The 18051-nt window shown below is 33.5% G+C and overlaps 1 protein-coding gene across 3 annotated transcripts; it reads left to right on the top strand.

Moving 5' to 3' along the window:
• The first annotated feature begins 6195 nt into the window (after nt 1-6195).
• Nucleotides 6196-17068, top strand: hexa (hexosaminidase A (alpha polypeptide)). 3 transcript variants are annotated; one of them, XR_006158586.1, is made up of 15 exons: nt 6198-6604; nt 8676-8783; nt 9047-9112; nt 9213-9259; nt 9345-9455; nt 10011-10112; nt 10673-10805; nt 10897-11077; nt 11192-11278; nt 12110-12182; nt 12291-12465; nt 13369-13543; nt 13818-13908; nt 13987-14094; nt 16856-17068. XR_006158586.1 is itself a non-coding variant. In XM_042753011.1 (14 exons), the coding sequence occupies exons 1-14, from the start codon at nt 6340-6342 to the stop codon at nt 16917-16919; spliced, it is 1611 nt and encodes a 536-aa protein (XP_042608945.1). In that variant the 5' UTR covers nt 6196-6339; the 3' UTR covers nt 16920-17068. The 3 variants fall into 3 exon arrangements, 2 of the variants coding, with proteins under 2 accessions (XP_042608945.1, XP_042608944.1); XM_042753011.1 differs by lacking the exon at nt 13369-13543 and having other exon boundaries at nt 6196-6604; XM_042753010.1 differs by lacking the exon at nt 12291-12465 and having other exon boundaries at nt 6203-6604.
• The last annotated feature ends 983 nt before the right edge of the window (nt 17069-18051 follow it).

Raw genomic sequence — 18051 nt, 5'->3', positions numbered from 1 at the left:
TTATTTACAATGTGGATTTTTAAAAAATCTTGAGCGATCTAACCAAAAAAAAAGATTTAACACGTTTATCGTGAGTATACAGTCGCCTATACTTTTGATACAGTCACCAATACTTTGTTTCTTCTAGACATCTTGTCATCAGATTCTCAGAGAATGTGCTCTGACATGCAGGTGACGTGTGTCTCCGTTTAAACAGCGTGTTGTTGTTGTATCTTAGCGTCGCCTAGCAATGTAGGAAGCGCGGCAGATCATGCTGAATCAAGTTTCACCTTTGTCTAAAAAACTCATGCATGGTTTGCTTTCTATAAAACACAAACACTAATATCAACAATCTGATGAAAAATGATGGTACTTTCCAGTTGTATTTTTACCAGTGCCAAATAAACTCAGTTTGACTAGATTTCAAATAAACTCAATTAATTCCAGTTTAAATACCCCTTTTTAATTAAGTGTGATTCATTTATCCGCTTATAACGGTTTGTTAATACAAATGCACTTGTAAATCATTTAAAACACATACATTTATTTAAAAACCCCGAATTATGTTAATATCATTTCTTATAATTATTATGTTTATATTCTCTTTTGAAAATGTCATCATTTATAAAATATGCTAAATTAAGGTTTTCACCTGTCACAAGCACAAAAAACCCAAATCAGCATCTTTCTCAGAAAGTTAGTTATCAAACTCACTCACTTAGCTCTGAGTCACTGTGACTGATACTGATTTCTGTTCAGACAGCATTTGCATGCTCGTTCACAAAACTGAATCATGCATTGTTCATAAGCTCACAATAGTGACCATTTATTCGGAGATGGACACAAATAGAAAGTGTTTGATTGCGTTTTTACTCACCAATAGGACTGTCAGGATTAGGCATATAATTCCAGTGCTGTGAAAATGTATTTAGTGTGCTGTCTCGCAGATTGCTTGTGGAAATCTGACAGGTGTCTGAGAGATGCAAGAAGTTATAGAATCTGCAGTGACAACGCCCTTCATCACCTTAAAAAAGATGCATGTGTGTGCATTCGTGATCACATTCTGGTTACCAATCCCCTGAATTAAGAAGGTGTGTGTGATAATGTGTCAGACGGTTACAGCAGAGAGAAAGAGAGAGACACAATGGTGGAGGTGTGATGCAGACGTCAGGAGGATCAGAGGGTGCGAGCGGGGCTAGTCAAACCTACAACCCCCATAATACTATTACGTGCAGTGACCAGCCAGATTAAATGTGCCAAATTAAATCTATAGACCTTAAAGCTTTTGAACGGTAGAGAGTCCTGTAAAACAATATATGACATTATACAACATCAAACTAACCTTCAGTCAGTGAACTTTAATCTTTCAGGCATGGTTTTGTCAAGTCGACATTCAAAGTTTCCCGTTTTATTTGAATGTGTTATAGTGTAATCATTGTATCAGTGCCATTAGTTAATGAAATCTCCCACTGCTGTTATTTTAATCATGCTTGTCAGAGAAACCCAGTGTTTTGTATCAGGAGGGTGGCATCCACTACTGACTACAGTATACAGTTAGTCTTGAACACGTGAGTCACTTTGAGAAAGAAAGTTAAATTTTTTATAGAGATTTCCTGAGGCTAGGGCAGGTGGATTCTCATTCAGTTGAAAACAGAATCAATTGCCCTTCCCTATGAGAAAGCATTTTCAACTTAGTACCACCTTAAACGTGGTTTATGACAACTCTTGTTCTTTCTTCAGGTATGAATACCCCAGAATGCCCTGCGAAACGTGCTGTAGATCCATTACGCTAATATAAACTACTGTCACAAATACAAAGCATCAAGACACTGTTTGAAAATCATAAACTACTTATATATGGTTGAACAAATTGACCATCTGGCTCTATTAAAGAAGTAGCATAGCTTATGGTATAGATTTCTTTGTACACTGGGGGAAAAAATGGTGTGGCAACCATTTTCAGTCAGAAACTGCTAGAAAAGTTTATGAACAACTACATAGAAATGGCAAGTAACAAACGGAATTAAACACAAAGTTTTGAATGTTGAACGTTAAATAGTATTTTCTTGTAAAACATAAAATAATAGTTGTTTCATGTACAGCTTTGAAAAATCATTTCAATATAATTTACCTTAAAATGTCTTTCCTTTCAATTTATTTAGCTATTTGCCTTTTTGTTTTGTTTTGATATATGTTGCAGTTTTGTGTTTTTTTTTTTTTTTTTGTAAGGTCATGTATTATTTTGTTGTTTTGCTTTTTTTTTTGTTTTGTTTTGTTTTTTTTGCTTTTTATTAGTTTTTTTTTGTTTGTATTTTTTGTTTTGCATTTTTTTGTTTTTATGCTGTTGTTTTTGTGTTTGTTTGTTTATTTGTTTTTTTTAGTTAAAAATGTTTTGTTTTATTTATTGTTTTGTTTTTGTGTTTGTTTTTTTGTTTTTGCGTTGTTTTGTTTATTTGTTTTTGTTAAGTTTTAACATTTTTGTTTTGTTTTTGTTTTTATTTGTTGTTTTGTGTTGTGTTTTTGCTTGTTTTTCGATTTGTTTACTTTTTGTTTACTGCTGTTTTGTGTTGTGTGCTGTGTTTTGTTTTAGGTTGTGTTCTGTTTAGCTTTTTTGTTTTACTAGTTTTTGTCAGTTTTTATTTATTTATTGTTTTTTATTATTGTTTTTGTGTTTAGGGTTGTCTGTTACGTTACTTAGTTACTTTTTATGGAAAGTAATGCATTACATTACTTTTGCATTACTTTCGCATTACTTTTTAAATATGAGCAGGGCTTGATTGTTTTTAATACAAGAAGTTCTATTTATAGCAATGTAAAAGCCCTTTCACACCAAAAAGTGTAATGAATAAACCTCAGGCTGAAGGAAAAGTAAATTCACGTCTGTACAGTAGAACACAGGAGAAGAAACACTCTTCAGCAATAAAAAAAATAAAATAATAATAAATAAATGAAGCACAATTGTTAGTTTATCTAAAGTAATTTTTGCTTATTAGTATGGTTGAACTGGATCAAAGGTCAGCAGCAAAGACATCAGTTAATAAAATGGGATTAGATACATTTGTGTTGCTTAACACATTTAATTATTGCAGGTTTGCGTCATATTCTGAGTTTGCATTTCACTGTTTTAATTCATTGTGATGAAAACTAAATCTGTTTTTTTTTTTTTTTTTTGCGAGTGGGATGAATGAATGAACATTCACATGTAGTCTAGAACTACATCATGTTCACACAGCGCACACAACGCCTCTGTACTTCCGATTTCTCCTAATATGGGGACAGGAGATTTGTCAGTCAATAAATGGGAAAACAAAGTAAGATCAAGGATTACAGAACTGTAACCACAGAATTTCTTTCACCATGGCACATAATTATTGTGGTTACAAAAATTCATTAGACATTAGACAATTTAATGTGAACTCTCTTTTAAAGTTTCGTGTTAAATAAATCAAGAACAATGCAAGCATTATAAAAATGTAAAAAATAACAATAATAAATCACAATAAATGCACATGGACTGTATGTGCAGTTATTGTGATTACAATGTGCACATGTGCAATAATGATTAACGTACAGATTATTGAACGAAACATATTTAGTTATTCAGTTGTGACCAAGTATTAGTTTTCACCACAGGCTTTGAGAAGAGATTATATGGCAGTGTCTATCAAGACAAAACTACAACTACTATCCCAGAGATCCAGACCAAGATAACCGTTTTATGATCCTGAGTGATATGAACCATGTAATTAACAAGGTGCAGTGAAGACAGAAACTGCAAAAGTACAGTAAACAGACAGTCTTAGCAACCTTTATATTGAATAATTAAAAGTGAATATAGAATTAAGATAGAGTTTTCGACAATTATGAAAAGCAGTAGTTAAGAATGTAATCATTTGGAAATACTGGCAATTCCAGTTGTGTCACCAACTCCAAGTCCGAAAGAACAAAAACACTGAGTGGACAAACGAAACTTCCTAATACTCACCTTTTTTTTTATTAGTATCAGTAATTATCAACTCACACCTAGCTTGGGGCGTTTTATGTAGATTTCATCTGTGATTAATTCTCAGTAACTGTATTTTTACAGTACGCTCTGAGTGTGTTTGTGTATTTACTAGAACTTAAATCAGTTTGCGTGCTGTTTCCACGGGTTTCACTGGGTGTGGTTCTGTTAAAACGCAAATAAAACACAACAAATACAAAGAAAGGACCTTGCAAAACTCATTACATAATAATAATAATTCTAAACGTTAAGGCAAAATCGCCCTTTACCTATAAATACATATTTATCTATAAATTATATTGATTAATTAATAAATTTCTTAAGGGTTAATAAGGTATTCCCGCTCCTTGTTGTGACAGTGAGTGCCATGGAAAATTATAAGCATATTAATCACAGTGATGAAATCTCATATGAGCATTTGTATGAGTCATATTTCATCATTGTCACATACAGTACAGCATGGCATGTCCAGCCGGTGACATTCAAAGAACTAGAACTGGGAGTAGATGATGATTGTGAAATCAAGTTCAACGGTAACACACAGTGAGGGGTTTCCAGAATAGGAAGGGGGTGTGTGAGTGATTACACATCTAACAGATCCACCACAGCTCAAACAACCAGCTACAAAACAAGCAGCTACAGAGACACACAGGGCTTCCACTGAGTAAAGAAGTCTTTGGGTTTTAAGAGGCTTCTTAAGTGTGCTTAATAAAGCCTTATTTTTATAGACTACATGTTTACCCTGATTTTGTCTGTTTAGGTTGGCCACATGGACTTTGACTTCCACTCTGGATAATGCTTTATTATAAGGGATGATTGTTTCATAGCAATTACATAATGTATGCTTTTATTCGTGGAACAATGGCGTTATGACTGATGGTAATTTAATCCAATTAAGCTGTTTCATGTTTTCTGCAGGCACTACAATGATGGTTAGGCTTTACATTATGGTTACTTTAAAACCATAATTCACGTCGTTCAGTTGATCTTATTGGATGTACTTTGCTATCCTCAGTCATAATACAGAAAAAATAAAATAAAGAGGATTTTTAATATGAGTCATTTAATGTTATTAGTTAAATGTTTAACCGAAAAGACAAAATTACTGACTGTTGCGGTGACTTTCCCAACGTTACTGAAAAGTTGGTTGAAGTCTAGTTATTTAAGAATTTGTTTTACTGTATACTCACGCCATCTAGAGGCTTGTTCTGACTCTTAAATTTAGTTTTCAATGCATAAAATACTTTTTTTTTCATTGCCAAAGCATAAAAAATAAAACACATACATTTAAAAAATAAAAATGTAATAAAAACATTGTGCCAATAATATAATATAATATAATATAATATAATATAATATAATATAATATAATATAATATAATATAATATAATATAATATACTGCCCAGGGGTGTTTCCACTAATAATAATAATATACTAGAATATTTTCTCCGTAATAATAATAATAATAATAATAATAATAATAATAAACTGCATACTTATAAGCCTAGAGAGAGAGAATATATATATATATATATATATATATATATATATATATATATATATATATATATATATATATATATATATATATATATATATATATATATATATTTTATTTTGTCGGTTTATTATATATATATATATACACACACACACACACACACACACATATAGGCCTATATATATATATATATATATATATCAAATTATATTTTTTATTAATATATATATATATATAATATATATATATATATATATATATATATATATATATATATATATATATATATAATATAAAAATATAATTTTATATATATATATATATATATATAGATAATATATATATATATATATATATATATATATATATATAAATATTTTATTTTATATATAGGCCTATATATGTGTGTGGGTGTGTGTGTGTGTTTGTGTGTATAAATATATATATATATATATAAACCGACCGACGAAATAAAATGTAAAACACTTTTAATCACAATCCTTTCTCAAAGTTTTCGCGATTCACAGTTTCTTCAGGTAACAAGGAATTGGACCTTTTACTTTCGCACTAAGTGTTTGACTTTTTAGCATTTCTTTGTGCACTTTATGATCTAATTTATAAACTTTTTAATTTACTTAACTTTTTATTAGCCTCCTTAATATACAAACCATCCCGGAAATAGACTCAATGTGACTCAAGCTGAGCCAATGAGATGCCAGTTCTCCCTCTCAGGTCAGGTGAACACAGACGCTGTCACATGACTCGTGTTTTGACAGCCTCAGCGCTTTTGAATGTTTTCTCATTGTGTAGCTGCAGTCCGTCAGCTGTGAAACACGAGCGAAGTGTCCGGTAACATGTCCCGCTCCGGCTCACACTCTCACCGGGTGCGGTGGTGGTGTTTAATAGTGGCTGTGGTCGCTGTGTGGGTGCAGCAGGTGGAGGGAGTCTGGCCGCTGCCGCAGCAGCTCCATCAGTCCGCGGACAGGGACTGTCTGAGTCCTCAGCGCTTCTCCTTCACTTACGGGAGGGACTCGGCTGCGCAGACTGGATGCTCCGTCCTGGATGCTGCTTTCAAAAGATACTTCTCCATCATATTCCCTGACTTCACAACACTATCAGGTCTGTTGATGCCTGAGAATGAGTCAAACATGTACTTCCGTGTAGCAGGATGGATGTGTGAACTGTGTAACAAGTAAACAAGACGGCAACGTAAAACCTTGTTTAAAATCCATCATTTAAAAATATGAAATGATAAAGTTTTGAAAGATATATTATTAATAAATGCAGTTTGTTAAAAACATCACTTCAGTCAGTGTCATTAAAATGGAGCTGTTCCAGTATACTGATACTGTTTGCAAATGTTTACTTTTTCATTTAAAGGTAATGAAAGGACACAAAGAACACAAAACTTTAGTAATAGAATGCAAATATTTAGCGAGAGAACTCAAAATGTAAGCAATAGAACGCAAAGGTTTAGCTAAATTACATGTGTAATATTTAGCGAGAGAACTCAAAACTTTAGCGATAGAACGCAAAAGTTTAGCAAGAGAACATGAAACTAAACTTTAGCAATAGAATGCAAAAGTTAAGCGAAAGAACACAAAACATTAGTGATAGAACGGAAATGTTTAGCGAGAGAACAAAAAACTTTAGCGATAGAACGCAAAGGTTTAGCTAAATCACATGTGTAATATTTAGCGAGAGAACACAAAACTTTAGCGACAGAACGCAAAAGTTTAGCGAGAACATGAAACTTTAGCAATAGAACACAAAACTTTAGCAATAGAACGCAGACGTTTAGCGAAAGAACACGAAACATTAGTGATAGAACGCAAAAGTTTAGCAATAGAATGCAAAAGTTTAGCGAAAGAACATGAAACAAAACTTTAGCAATAGAACGCAAAAGTTTAGTGAAAGAACATGAAACAAAACTTTAGCAATAGAACGCAAAAGTTTAGCGAGAACACGAAACATTAGTGATAGAACGCAAAAGTTTAGCAATAGAATGCAAAAGTTTAGCGAAAGAACATGAAACAAAACTTTAGCAATAGAACGCAAAAGTTTAGCGAAAGAACATGAAACAAAACTTTAGCAATAGAACGCAAAAGTTTAGCGAGAACACGAAACTTTAGCAATAGAACGCAAAAGTTTAGCAAAAGAACATGAAACAAAACTTTAGCAATAGAACGCAAAAGTTTAGCGAGAACACGAAACATTAGTGATAGAACGCAAAAGTTTAGCAATAGAATGCAAAAGTTTAGCGAAAGAACATGAAACAAAACTTTAGCAATAGAACGCAAAAGTTTAGTGAAAGAACATGAAACAAAACTTTAGCAATAGAACGCAAAAGTTTAGCGAGAACACGAAACTTTAGCAATAGAACGCAAAAGTTTAGCGAAAGAACATGAAACAAAACTTTAGCAATAGAACGCAAAAGTTTAGCGAGAACACAAAACTTTAGCAATAGAATGCAGAAGTTTAGCGAAAGAACATGAAACTAAACTTTAGCAATAGAACGCAAAAGTTTAGTGAAAGAACACAAAACATTAGTGATAGAACAGAAATGTTTAGCGAGAGAACACAAAACTTTAGTAGTAGAATGCAAATGTTTAGCGAAAGAACACGAAACATTAGTGATAGAATGGAAATGTTTAGCAAGAGAGCACTAAGTTTGTCGGGGGAACACAATACTTTAGCGATAGAATGGAAATGTTTAGAGAGAGAATGCGAAACTTTAGCGATAGAACGCAAATTAGAAAAAAAAACATCATACTAGAACAATAGAACACAAATGTTTAGCAAGAGCAAAAAAACTTTAGCATTTGAACACAAATGTTTTGCTACAGAATATAAAGTTTCGCAGGAAAATGCAATATTTTAGCGTTAGACCACAAATATCTAACGAGAGAGTTTCTTGGGGGAACAAAATACTTTAGAGAGAGAACGCAAAACTTTAGCAAAAAAATGCAAAGATTCTTGTGGGAACACAATACTTTTGCAAGAGAACGCAAAGTTTCTCATAGGAACATAGTAATTTTGATAGAGAACGCAAGTGTTTTGTGAATTTTAGCCTCTTAAAACTAAATGATGACAAAATAAAAATAATAGCTTAATAGCTCTTCATAATCAAATGAAACAAATTTACACTACAAAACAATGTGTGTTGATATGTTAATGTTTATTTTAACAGAAAATGTGCTTCAGTACATGTGGTCGGAGCCTCAACCCTTTGTGGTATCAGTGAGCGTCAAAACCAGAGGATGTGACGGCTACCCTGACGAAGATTCAGATGAGAGCTGTGAGTATCTCCTGATCATGTGATCTTCTTAACCCCTGCTGACCTTTTAATTGCTCAGGTCATGTCAGAGAAAGTCCGCTCAGTTATAAGGTGTAATTACTGTACACTGTCCACATACAGTTGGGTGAGTCATCCCTGTTCTACAGTGGATTTAGAATCCAGTCATTTAAATACCTGAATGTTATGTGTCATTTTTGGATGTATTTCGATATCTTATATTCTAAGACTTTCTAATGATGTTGTACTCATGTTTGTTGTTGCAGATACGCTGAGTGTGTCAGAGGGCCAGGCTGTGCTGAGATCAGTGTCTGTATGGGGCGCTTTGAGAGGTGTGACTTCATGCTTATTGTCTCTTTTATTCTTTGCTTGAATTTGAAGCACTAACCCTAACAGTTGTCTCTTTTTCAATTTATCAAACCTGAAAATCAGGTCTGGAGTCCTTAAGTCAGCTTGTGTACCAGGATGATTATGGCACTGTAAGTATTGTGTGAGTGCTTGTGATAAATAGTGCAGCGGTATGTTCATATCCTCTATGTTAATTAACTCAATCTTTCCATGCAGTATTTTATCAACAAGACAGAGATTGTAGACTTCCCACGCTTTGCATTCAGAGGACTTTTACTGGACACTTCAAGGCATTATTTACCTCTCTATGCTATTTTGAAGACTCTGGTATGTATTTACTGTTCATTATAAATTATATACTGTAAATATATATAAGATTTTTAAACATTTTTGAAAAAAGTATTGTATGCTCACCAAGGCTGCATTTAAAAATACAGAAAAAAACAGTAATATTGTAAAATATTATTACAATTTAAACAAACAGTTTTCTGTTTGAATATATTTTAAAATGTAATTTATTCCTGTGATTCAAAGCTCCTTGTGCTGCTTAATATTTTTCGAGAAGCCATGATGCTTTTTTCTAGGTTTCTTTGATTTAATAAAAAAGAAAAGCATTTGGAATACATTTTTATTTTTATTTTTTGTAATATTATAAATGTCTTTACTGTCAATTTTGATCACTTTAATGCATCATTGCTAAATAAAAGTTTTAATTTCTTAAAAAAAATCTTACTGACCCCAAAACTTTGAACAGAACTTTGAAATAATAATAATTAAAAAAAAAAAAAAAAAAAAAATAATATATATATATATATATATATATATATATATATATATATATATATATATATATATATATTTAATATACTTTTTCTTTCATAGGATGCAATGGCCTACAGTAAATTGAATGTCTTTCATTGGCACATTGTGGATGATCCTTCCTTCCCGTATCAGAGCCGCACTTTTCCTGACCTCAGTAATAAGGTAGAGATGCTATAAAATCACCTCAAAATCTCACACACTCTCACTCCTCATTTTTAACATCATTTTTTGCTTCTATTCTGAATTACTAACTTTATATGCTTTTGTTGTTTATATTAATTGTAGTTCCATTAAAGATGCTGCATATATAACATACACAGTACACCAAGGCAGCTAGTGTTATTTTATTATTATTTTTATTTATATATTGATATAGTATTTTGTTTTATGTTTCAAATAAGCCTTTGTTTTTATATTTTCAGTTTAAATTTAATTTAAGTTTTAGTAATTTTTCCTGTGCTTTTGTCATTTATATTATTATTATTATTATTATTATTATTATTATAATAAATATATCTATTTAGCTTTTATTTTTAATTTATTTCAGTTAGCTGCCAAGGCAACATTTCTAATTTTCATTTAAGTGTTTATTTTTTTCTTCTTTTTTAAGTTTGAGTTTTTCATCTAATATATGTTTATTTTATTTTCCTCTTATTTCAGGTAACAAAAACACTTTTTAATAGTTTTAATAATAACATAACTGTTGTGTTTTTTTCTTCTAGGGAGCTTTTCATCCGTTCACTCACATCTACACACAGTCAGATGTGATCAGGGTGATTGAACATGCCAGAATGAGAGGGATTAGAGTCGTTCCTGAGTTTGACTCTCCTGGACACACTCAGTCATGGGGGAAAGGTACACACACACACACACACACACACACACACACACACACAATATTCTTTAATAATGTTAAAGAATAATGACGTTTGTTTCTTGTTCTCAGGACAGCCAGGTCTCTTGACTCCCTGTTACAAGGGCAGTGTGCCGTCTGGTTCATTCGGACCTGTCGATCCAACAGTAGACACTACTTATAAGTTCATGGCAAGCCTCTTGAAAGAGGTGAAGTTTGTCTTTCCTGACTCTTATGTTCATTTAGGAGGGGATGAGGTCAGTTTTGCCTGCTGGTAAGCATTTTTGACACGATATTGTTTTGAGTGCCTCATTTGAGCTCGACTGCATTAGCAAGAAATGTGGTGTTTTTATTTCTAAGACTTCAGCTATGTTATTCTCTCAAACAGGCAGTCAAATCCCAATGTGCGGAAGTTTATGGAAAAGATGGGTTTTGGGAAGGATTTTACTAAACTGGAATCATTCTATATGGAGAGGTGAGTGGAAAGGTTAAAAAAAACTTCATATGTACAAAAAAGTTTGGTGTCTGTAAGTTTTTTTTTTTTTTTTTTTTTTTAAACCTTTTGATAGAATTCTCTTACACTCACAAAGCCTGCATTTATTTGATTACAAATACAATAAAAACAGTAATATTGTAAATATTATTACTATTTAAAATAACAGTTTTCTATGTGAATATATGTTTAAAGTCATTTATTTCTGTGATGTCAAAGCTGAATTTTCAGCATCATTACTCAAGACTTCAGTGTCACATTCAGAAATTATTCTAATATACAGATTTGCTGCTCAAGAAACCGTGATACATATTTATTTTCAGACTTTTTTTTTTGTAACAGTTCATTTATAGTCACTTTTATTGCATCCTTGCTGAATGTCTTTCAAAATTAATTCATTTTCTTACATTGAATTGATTTTTAATTTCTAAAAAATAATTAAATTCTTTAAATTTCTTTGAACAATGATTCACATTTTAGCATAATTGCATACATTTTTGAATGCTTTTCCTGCATGATCCTTTCCAACTATTTTGTATTTAAAGATACATTTTATTAGGTTTAATCCAAGATTCTAAAATGAATAGTTCTAAAATGTGTTTGGTTAAGACATGTTTGAAACCGTAAAAAAATGATATAAGCACACCTGTGACCATGCATTGATTAAATTCTGTTTTAATATGTGAAGAATGAAAATGTTTTGTCTTCTGATAACAATGGGGAAAAAAATGTTTACAGTTTTTCTGCATAAACATAAGAAATGGCACATTCATGAACTGTTTTTCACTATATGTCTCTCTTTATGTTCTTCAGTATAATGAACATGACCGCCGCTCTCAACAAAACCTCCATTGTTTGGCAGGACGTGTTTGACTACCATGAGCGAGTGAGTAAAAACAGTGAGTCTGCTTTACCACACAGTCACATTGGTTGCATTCAAACGTCAAAAAGAGACGTGTGTGATTGTAACAGGAATGAGACGCTTCTCTTCTAGCCCAGATCTAAGTACGTGGTGGAGGTCTGGAAGCAGGGCTGTTACCTGTGCAAGATGCGCCGGGTGACTAAGGCAGGGTTAAAGGTCATCCTGGCGGCCCCTTTCTACCTGGACCTGCCGATACCCACTCACAGCTGGGCCCGTTACTACAACGTGCGGCCCTTAGCCTTCAGGGGTCAGAGCATAAGTGCAAAACACTAACAAATACTAGAGACTGCAGTGCTGTGTGTCAGTGTAGTGCTGATGTATCTCAAATGTTCGTTGTGAAAGTGTGTTGTGCTGTGAGAATCAAACAAACATGCATTGATAAGCATGACTTTAGATGTGGTATTTTAGTATTATTTATATACTATTCAAATAGTTATTTATGTTTGGAGGTCATTTTCAGATTGTATTTAAATTTAATTTAATTTTAGTTAATTTATTTTTTTTTTTTTTAGCTTTTTAAAAATATTTTGATTTGGTATTATTATTATTATTATTATTATTATTATTATTATTATTTTAAATTTTAGTTCGAGTTGTAGTACTTTAATTTAAAGCTACACTGTATAAAAACTAAAAAACAAATAAATAAAATAAATAGAAACTAATTTAAAATATTAAGGAAAACTATAATAGTATCTCCATTCTAAAATAACACTGCAAAGAAGTAACTAATACAATGGGGCATGAAATCCTGTTATCACGATCATTGCGCTTTGTAGCCAGAAGGTGTCAATCAAGAGTCGACTTTTTATAGTATGAAACTCTGTCATCAGACTGAACATGAGACATAATTAGGTTCCATCAGAAGATATGAAGCAAAATCAATCAATACAAGTTATTTAAAAGTCAGAACTGTGGGCTAGTGGTTAACCCGTTGAGCTCTGGTGCTCTTTTGGCACTTTTGAGTTTGAATCTAGCTTGCAACATTTTTAAAATCTTCTATAATTTTTTCATCACAATATGCCCAGTAAAAGACTCAGAACATTGCATTTATGCAGATGAATAAAGCAGAGCTGGTTGGTAAATCCCTAGAGGCCAGTAAGGCATGTAAAGTGCAGCGCGTGTGACCCAGTGTTTGCTGCTGTCTCAGATTCCACAGGACACGGTTCTGGAGATCTGGAAGGGTGCAAAATACCAGACTGAACTGAGCAGGATGACCCAGGCTGGGCACAGGGTCCTGCTCTCTGCCCCCTGGTACATCAACCACATCAGCTACGGCCAGGACTGGCGCAACTCCTACGCAGTGCAGCCCCAGAATTTCTCCGGTGTGTGGAGCAGCATGCTATGCTGGGCTCAGACGCTCTCCAGTGCTTGCACTTGTTGTGTAATATTAAAATATTCAATATAAAATATAATTCCCTAAAAGCAAGCAGGCGATAAATGAGAACTCATGATGACTTTCAGGAATTTTAAGTAATGATTAATTTCTCACAGAATCAACCACTGCTTGATGTTGTTTGTAGTGCAGTGCTGGTGTGTGTTTTCAGCACATGTCTGTTGTGCTTGTTTAAATATGAGCCTTTTTTTTCTATGATTTAGGCACAGATGAGCAAAAGAAGTTGGTGATTGGTGGAGAAGTCGCCATGTGGGGTGAATACGTGGACGCCACCAATCTGAGCCCACGCCTGTGGTATGACTAGAAGAACAGTCCAGATCATAATGAGTTATTGCACTGTTGTAGATCTTTATGATTTTGTGTGTTTGTGAAGCCGAGAGCCTGTGCTGCAGCGGAGAGGTTGTGGAGCAATGAAGAAAAAACCCTGAACGCTGATCTGGCCTTCCCACGTCTGAAGGAGTTTCGCTGTGAACTTTTAAGGTATTGGAAATATGTTTGTAATTATTCTTTATCAACCTCTGGTTTGTTCCAAGCACGGTGCGCATACAAAACTAAACATTTAGTATTTGATATATTCTTTTTTTTTTGAACCTGTGATACACTTTCAGGATTCTTTGATGAATAAAAAGTTAAAAATAACAGCATTTATTCAAAATAGAAATCCTTTCTAACAATGTTAGTCTTTACTCTCACTTTTTATCAATTTAACACATTCTTGCTGAATTAAAGTATAAATTTATTTCAGAAAAAAAAAATGTACTGAACCTAAACTTTTAAACGGTAATGTATATTGGCACAGAAGATTTTTATTTTAAATAAATGCTGTACTACTATAAAGAGAGTAAACTATTTTACTCTCTCTTTCTCTCTCACACTATCTATCTATCTATCCATATCATATCACTATCGTATCTATCTATATGTGTGTGTGTGTATATATATATACATATACACACACTAGTCAACATTTGAAGTGAATCAAAACCTTTCATCAAAGTTGTCCTAACCCAAAACCAAAATGTGTTCTTGTCTTAGGACAACTTTGATGCACTTTTGACTATTGTGTGTATATATATATATATATATATATATATATATTAGATCCCAATCGATATATCGTTTTGCCGATTTTATCGGCCGATATGCGCACGTCGCCGATATATCGGTATCAGCGAATATGTTGCCAATATTAAAATTTTTTTGAACATATAATGCAGATAAAATGCTTGAAATGGCGTAATTACTTAGTTTGTCCAGCACAGCATTCTCCTTTGTTTGCTACTGGCTTTAAAGCGTTTCTATGGAATTTGGAAAACCATTGAAACTATGAATGGCCATATCTCCGTAACGGCGCAGCAAATCCGCAGCAAGCTGGGGGAATCACTTCAGCTCAACGAATTCTCTCGACCGCTGAATCGAGTGTACGTCTAAAGTCCTTCTTTCGAATGAGACAACCCCCACATCGATAGCCCCTGGGGTTCGGAAGTTAGGTGTGGTTAAATTTGCGGTCCTAGCGATCCCGGAAGCTACCGATGTGTGGAGGGTGGCGTTCAAGAGGGTTCCTCAAGCTGAAGGGATCCCCCAAATTTGGTGGAGATCCGCCGCCGCGTTCGCAAGATAGTGACACCAGCCAACAGTATTATTGAAGCTTAAGTGTGTTTGGAAGTGGACTTCACATGAAATTCCGCCATGATACGTACAAGTTCCATTCAAAGGGCATTTAAAGTGCGTGAGACATGAATTTATATTGTATTTATTTACAGAGGTATATTATTTCACACTTCACACTTTTTTTCGTCTGTGTGTGAAGACAGTAGCGCAAATCCATGAATGAATGTTCTGAAGTGAAATAAACTTCAACAGAATAAAGTTGAATGGAATTTAATTTAAATAAAGTTGAATAAACTTCATCTTTACAGTTCAGTCCACTGATGTCAGACTCATTTTGGATAATAAAGTTTATTGTTAAATTGTTAAATGCCCTGCCTCCATTACATATCTTTGTCACGTCATTTTAAGTGTTTGATCACCACATTTGAGGGATCATTACAAAAAATGTGTTTATGTATAAATGTTTGGACACAGTTTTGACTGGTACTGTACTATAATACAGCGGTTCTCAATTCCAGTCCTCACGACCCCTGCTCTGCACATTTTGTATGTCTCTCTTTGTTAACACACCTGATTCAGATAATCAGCTCGTTAGAAGTGAGCTCCGTGCATGAACTGTGTTCCCATTGACATGGCCTCAACACAGTGTTATTTGCTACCTGCTCCCTGAGCAGGGGAAATCTGTTGAAGTTTACCTCACTTCAGAACATTCATTCACGGATTTGCGCCGCGCAACGACTGTGCAAAAGGAGGAGTGTTGTGTCATCATATCTGTGTATATATATAATTTTTATTTTCGTTGTTTAACACACTTCAATGCACTTTGAATGGAACATATACGTTCGCTTTGAACTGGAATCATGCCGGAATATCTTGTGATGTCCACTTCGCAGGGCACTTACGTTCAAATAGAACAAACTTCTGAAGCGAAAAGAGAAACGTACAAAATGTTCAGAGCAGGGGGGCGTGAGGACTGGAATTGAGAACCACTGCTTTAATATACATAAAGAATATTGGCTGATATATCGATATCTATATATTTTTTTACTCCCTAGTATAGGCATTGGCCCCAAAAAATCCATATCGGTCGGGCTCTCATATATATATATATATATATATATATATATATATATATTAGGGTGAACATATGTGCCGTTTATACGGGACATGTTGCGGCCAGGATTTTAATATTGCCTAAAACATCCAAAGCAGTTTGACCAATAACATCCAGGTATTATACATAATCGCCAAATCGTGGGGCTTGCGCTGCGCTGGTGAGATCTACAGGTAACAATCAAAGCGATACAAATATGTGCTCGTTTGTTGTATCAAATATGTGCACGTTTGTTCGTTCGTTTGACTTGAAGCGTCGCTGCTCAAAAAAAAAAGACAGCAAAGTAGGTGCGAGAGCCATCGGGAAGTATGATGTGCTGTCTGGTTTTCTTTATTGTTGTAATGTGTTCGACCTGCAAACAGCCAAAACCTGGATATTTTAGGCAATATTAAATCCTGGCCAGCGCATGTGGTCACCCTTATATATATATATATATATATAAATATTCTTAATTAGAAGAATTTTGTTTTAGTTTAATTGTTTTTTCAAATAACAGTACTGTTTGTGTTTCTGCAGGCGGGGTATTCAAGCGGAGCCTCTGTTTGTTGGCCATTGCAGACATGAGTATGATGGCCTGTAAGTTCTCTGATCAGCCACTAAATTGTGTTTGGGCACTGAAATATTGCTTTGGAATTTGCTCAATACTGTATATTTTGATCAGTTTATTATTGATCATGTAAACTGACTTTTACAAAATAATTTTTTTAATAAAGATCTATTCAACAATGATTTAGTTGTGTATTAAGTTACAAATATTTTAGTAATAATAATATATTTAAATATTATTGTTAGTATATAATAATAATAATAATAATAATAATAATATATTTACCCCTAAATGCAATGGTGCTAAAATGTCACACTTAAAAATGTATGAATAACAAATTATAGGATATAAAAAAATTAAGCTATTATCATAGTGGCATATGTAAAATGCACAACTCAGTCAGTTAGTTCATCATTTCATTATCAAAGGTTAGGTTTGGTCCTGATTTCCCACATTTAGAGAGTATGATGTAAACGGCTGATGTGAAGTACAGTACCTACACATTTAATGAAATCGCCTGCCACTACGACACCGATCCTGTCTCACAGCCGCACAGCAGCAGATCCCATTAACTCTGAATGGGTTAATATAATTATATATTATATAAATGTTTTATTTTATTTTCTAAAATTATTTCATAGTTATATTATATGACGTTATATTAAAATATTAAAGAATTTCAGGAAATTAAAATAAAATCAAAAAATATTTGAAGTAAAAATTTATTAAAATGAAATTAGAAAATCTTGTATATTTGCTATTTATATTTTGTATAAAGACAACAACAGATGTAGCAACCTATTTATTTATTTCAGCAGCACTGTGGGTTAATTTTTTGTTTTCTCAGTTAATAGCAGCTTGATCCTTGTTTGACGATTCAGCAGCAAGTTGCACGTAATAAATAAGCCTCCCGATCCCTTGCTCAGCACTAACATGGTCTTTTAACTTAAGTCCTCCTAATGTTTAAGTCACTTGCCAAAATGAGCTTCCATGCCTTTGATATTTACTTAGGCAATTGATTTTCTCATTGACGGGATTATGCTGCTGCTAGCAGATGGCAGGGATTGGCTAATCCCAGATGGCAGCGCTGCCGCCCCGTTTCCACCTGCCCTTCTCTGTCCCCCTAAATCCACATGACCAGACTGACCCCTGACACCTTTACTTT

The sequence above is a fragment of the Cyprinus carpio genome, chromosome B25 (genome assembly GCF_018340385.1).
Source record: "Cyprinus carpio isolate SPL01 chromosome B25, ASM1834038v1, whole genome shotgun sequence".
NCBI classification, from domain to species: Eukaryota; Metazoa; Chordata; class Actinopteri; order Cypriniformes; family Cyprinidae; genus Cyprinus; species Cyprinus carpio.
Note: the sequence above shows the minus strand (reverse complement) of the source record. Positions and strands in the feature narration are given on the sequence as shown.

What these genes read in the sequence shown, in the direction of transcription:
- hexa (XM_042753011.1), top strand. Translation starts at nt 6,340, where the DNA reads ATGTCCCGCTCCGGCTCACACTCTCACCGGGTGCGGTGGTGGTGTTTA. An exon ending in TGACTTCACAACACTATCAG is followed by an intron (nt 6,605 to 8,675) that starts GTCTGTTGATGC and finishes TTATTTTAACAG; the next exon opens with AAAATGTGCTTCAGTACATG. An exon ending in CGAAGATTCAGATGAGAGCT is followed by an intron (nt 8,784 to 9,046) that starts GTGAGTATCTCC and finishes TTGTTGTTGCAG; the next exon opens with ATACGCTGAGTGTGTCAGAG.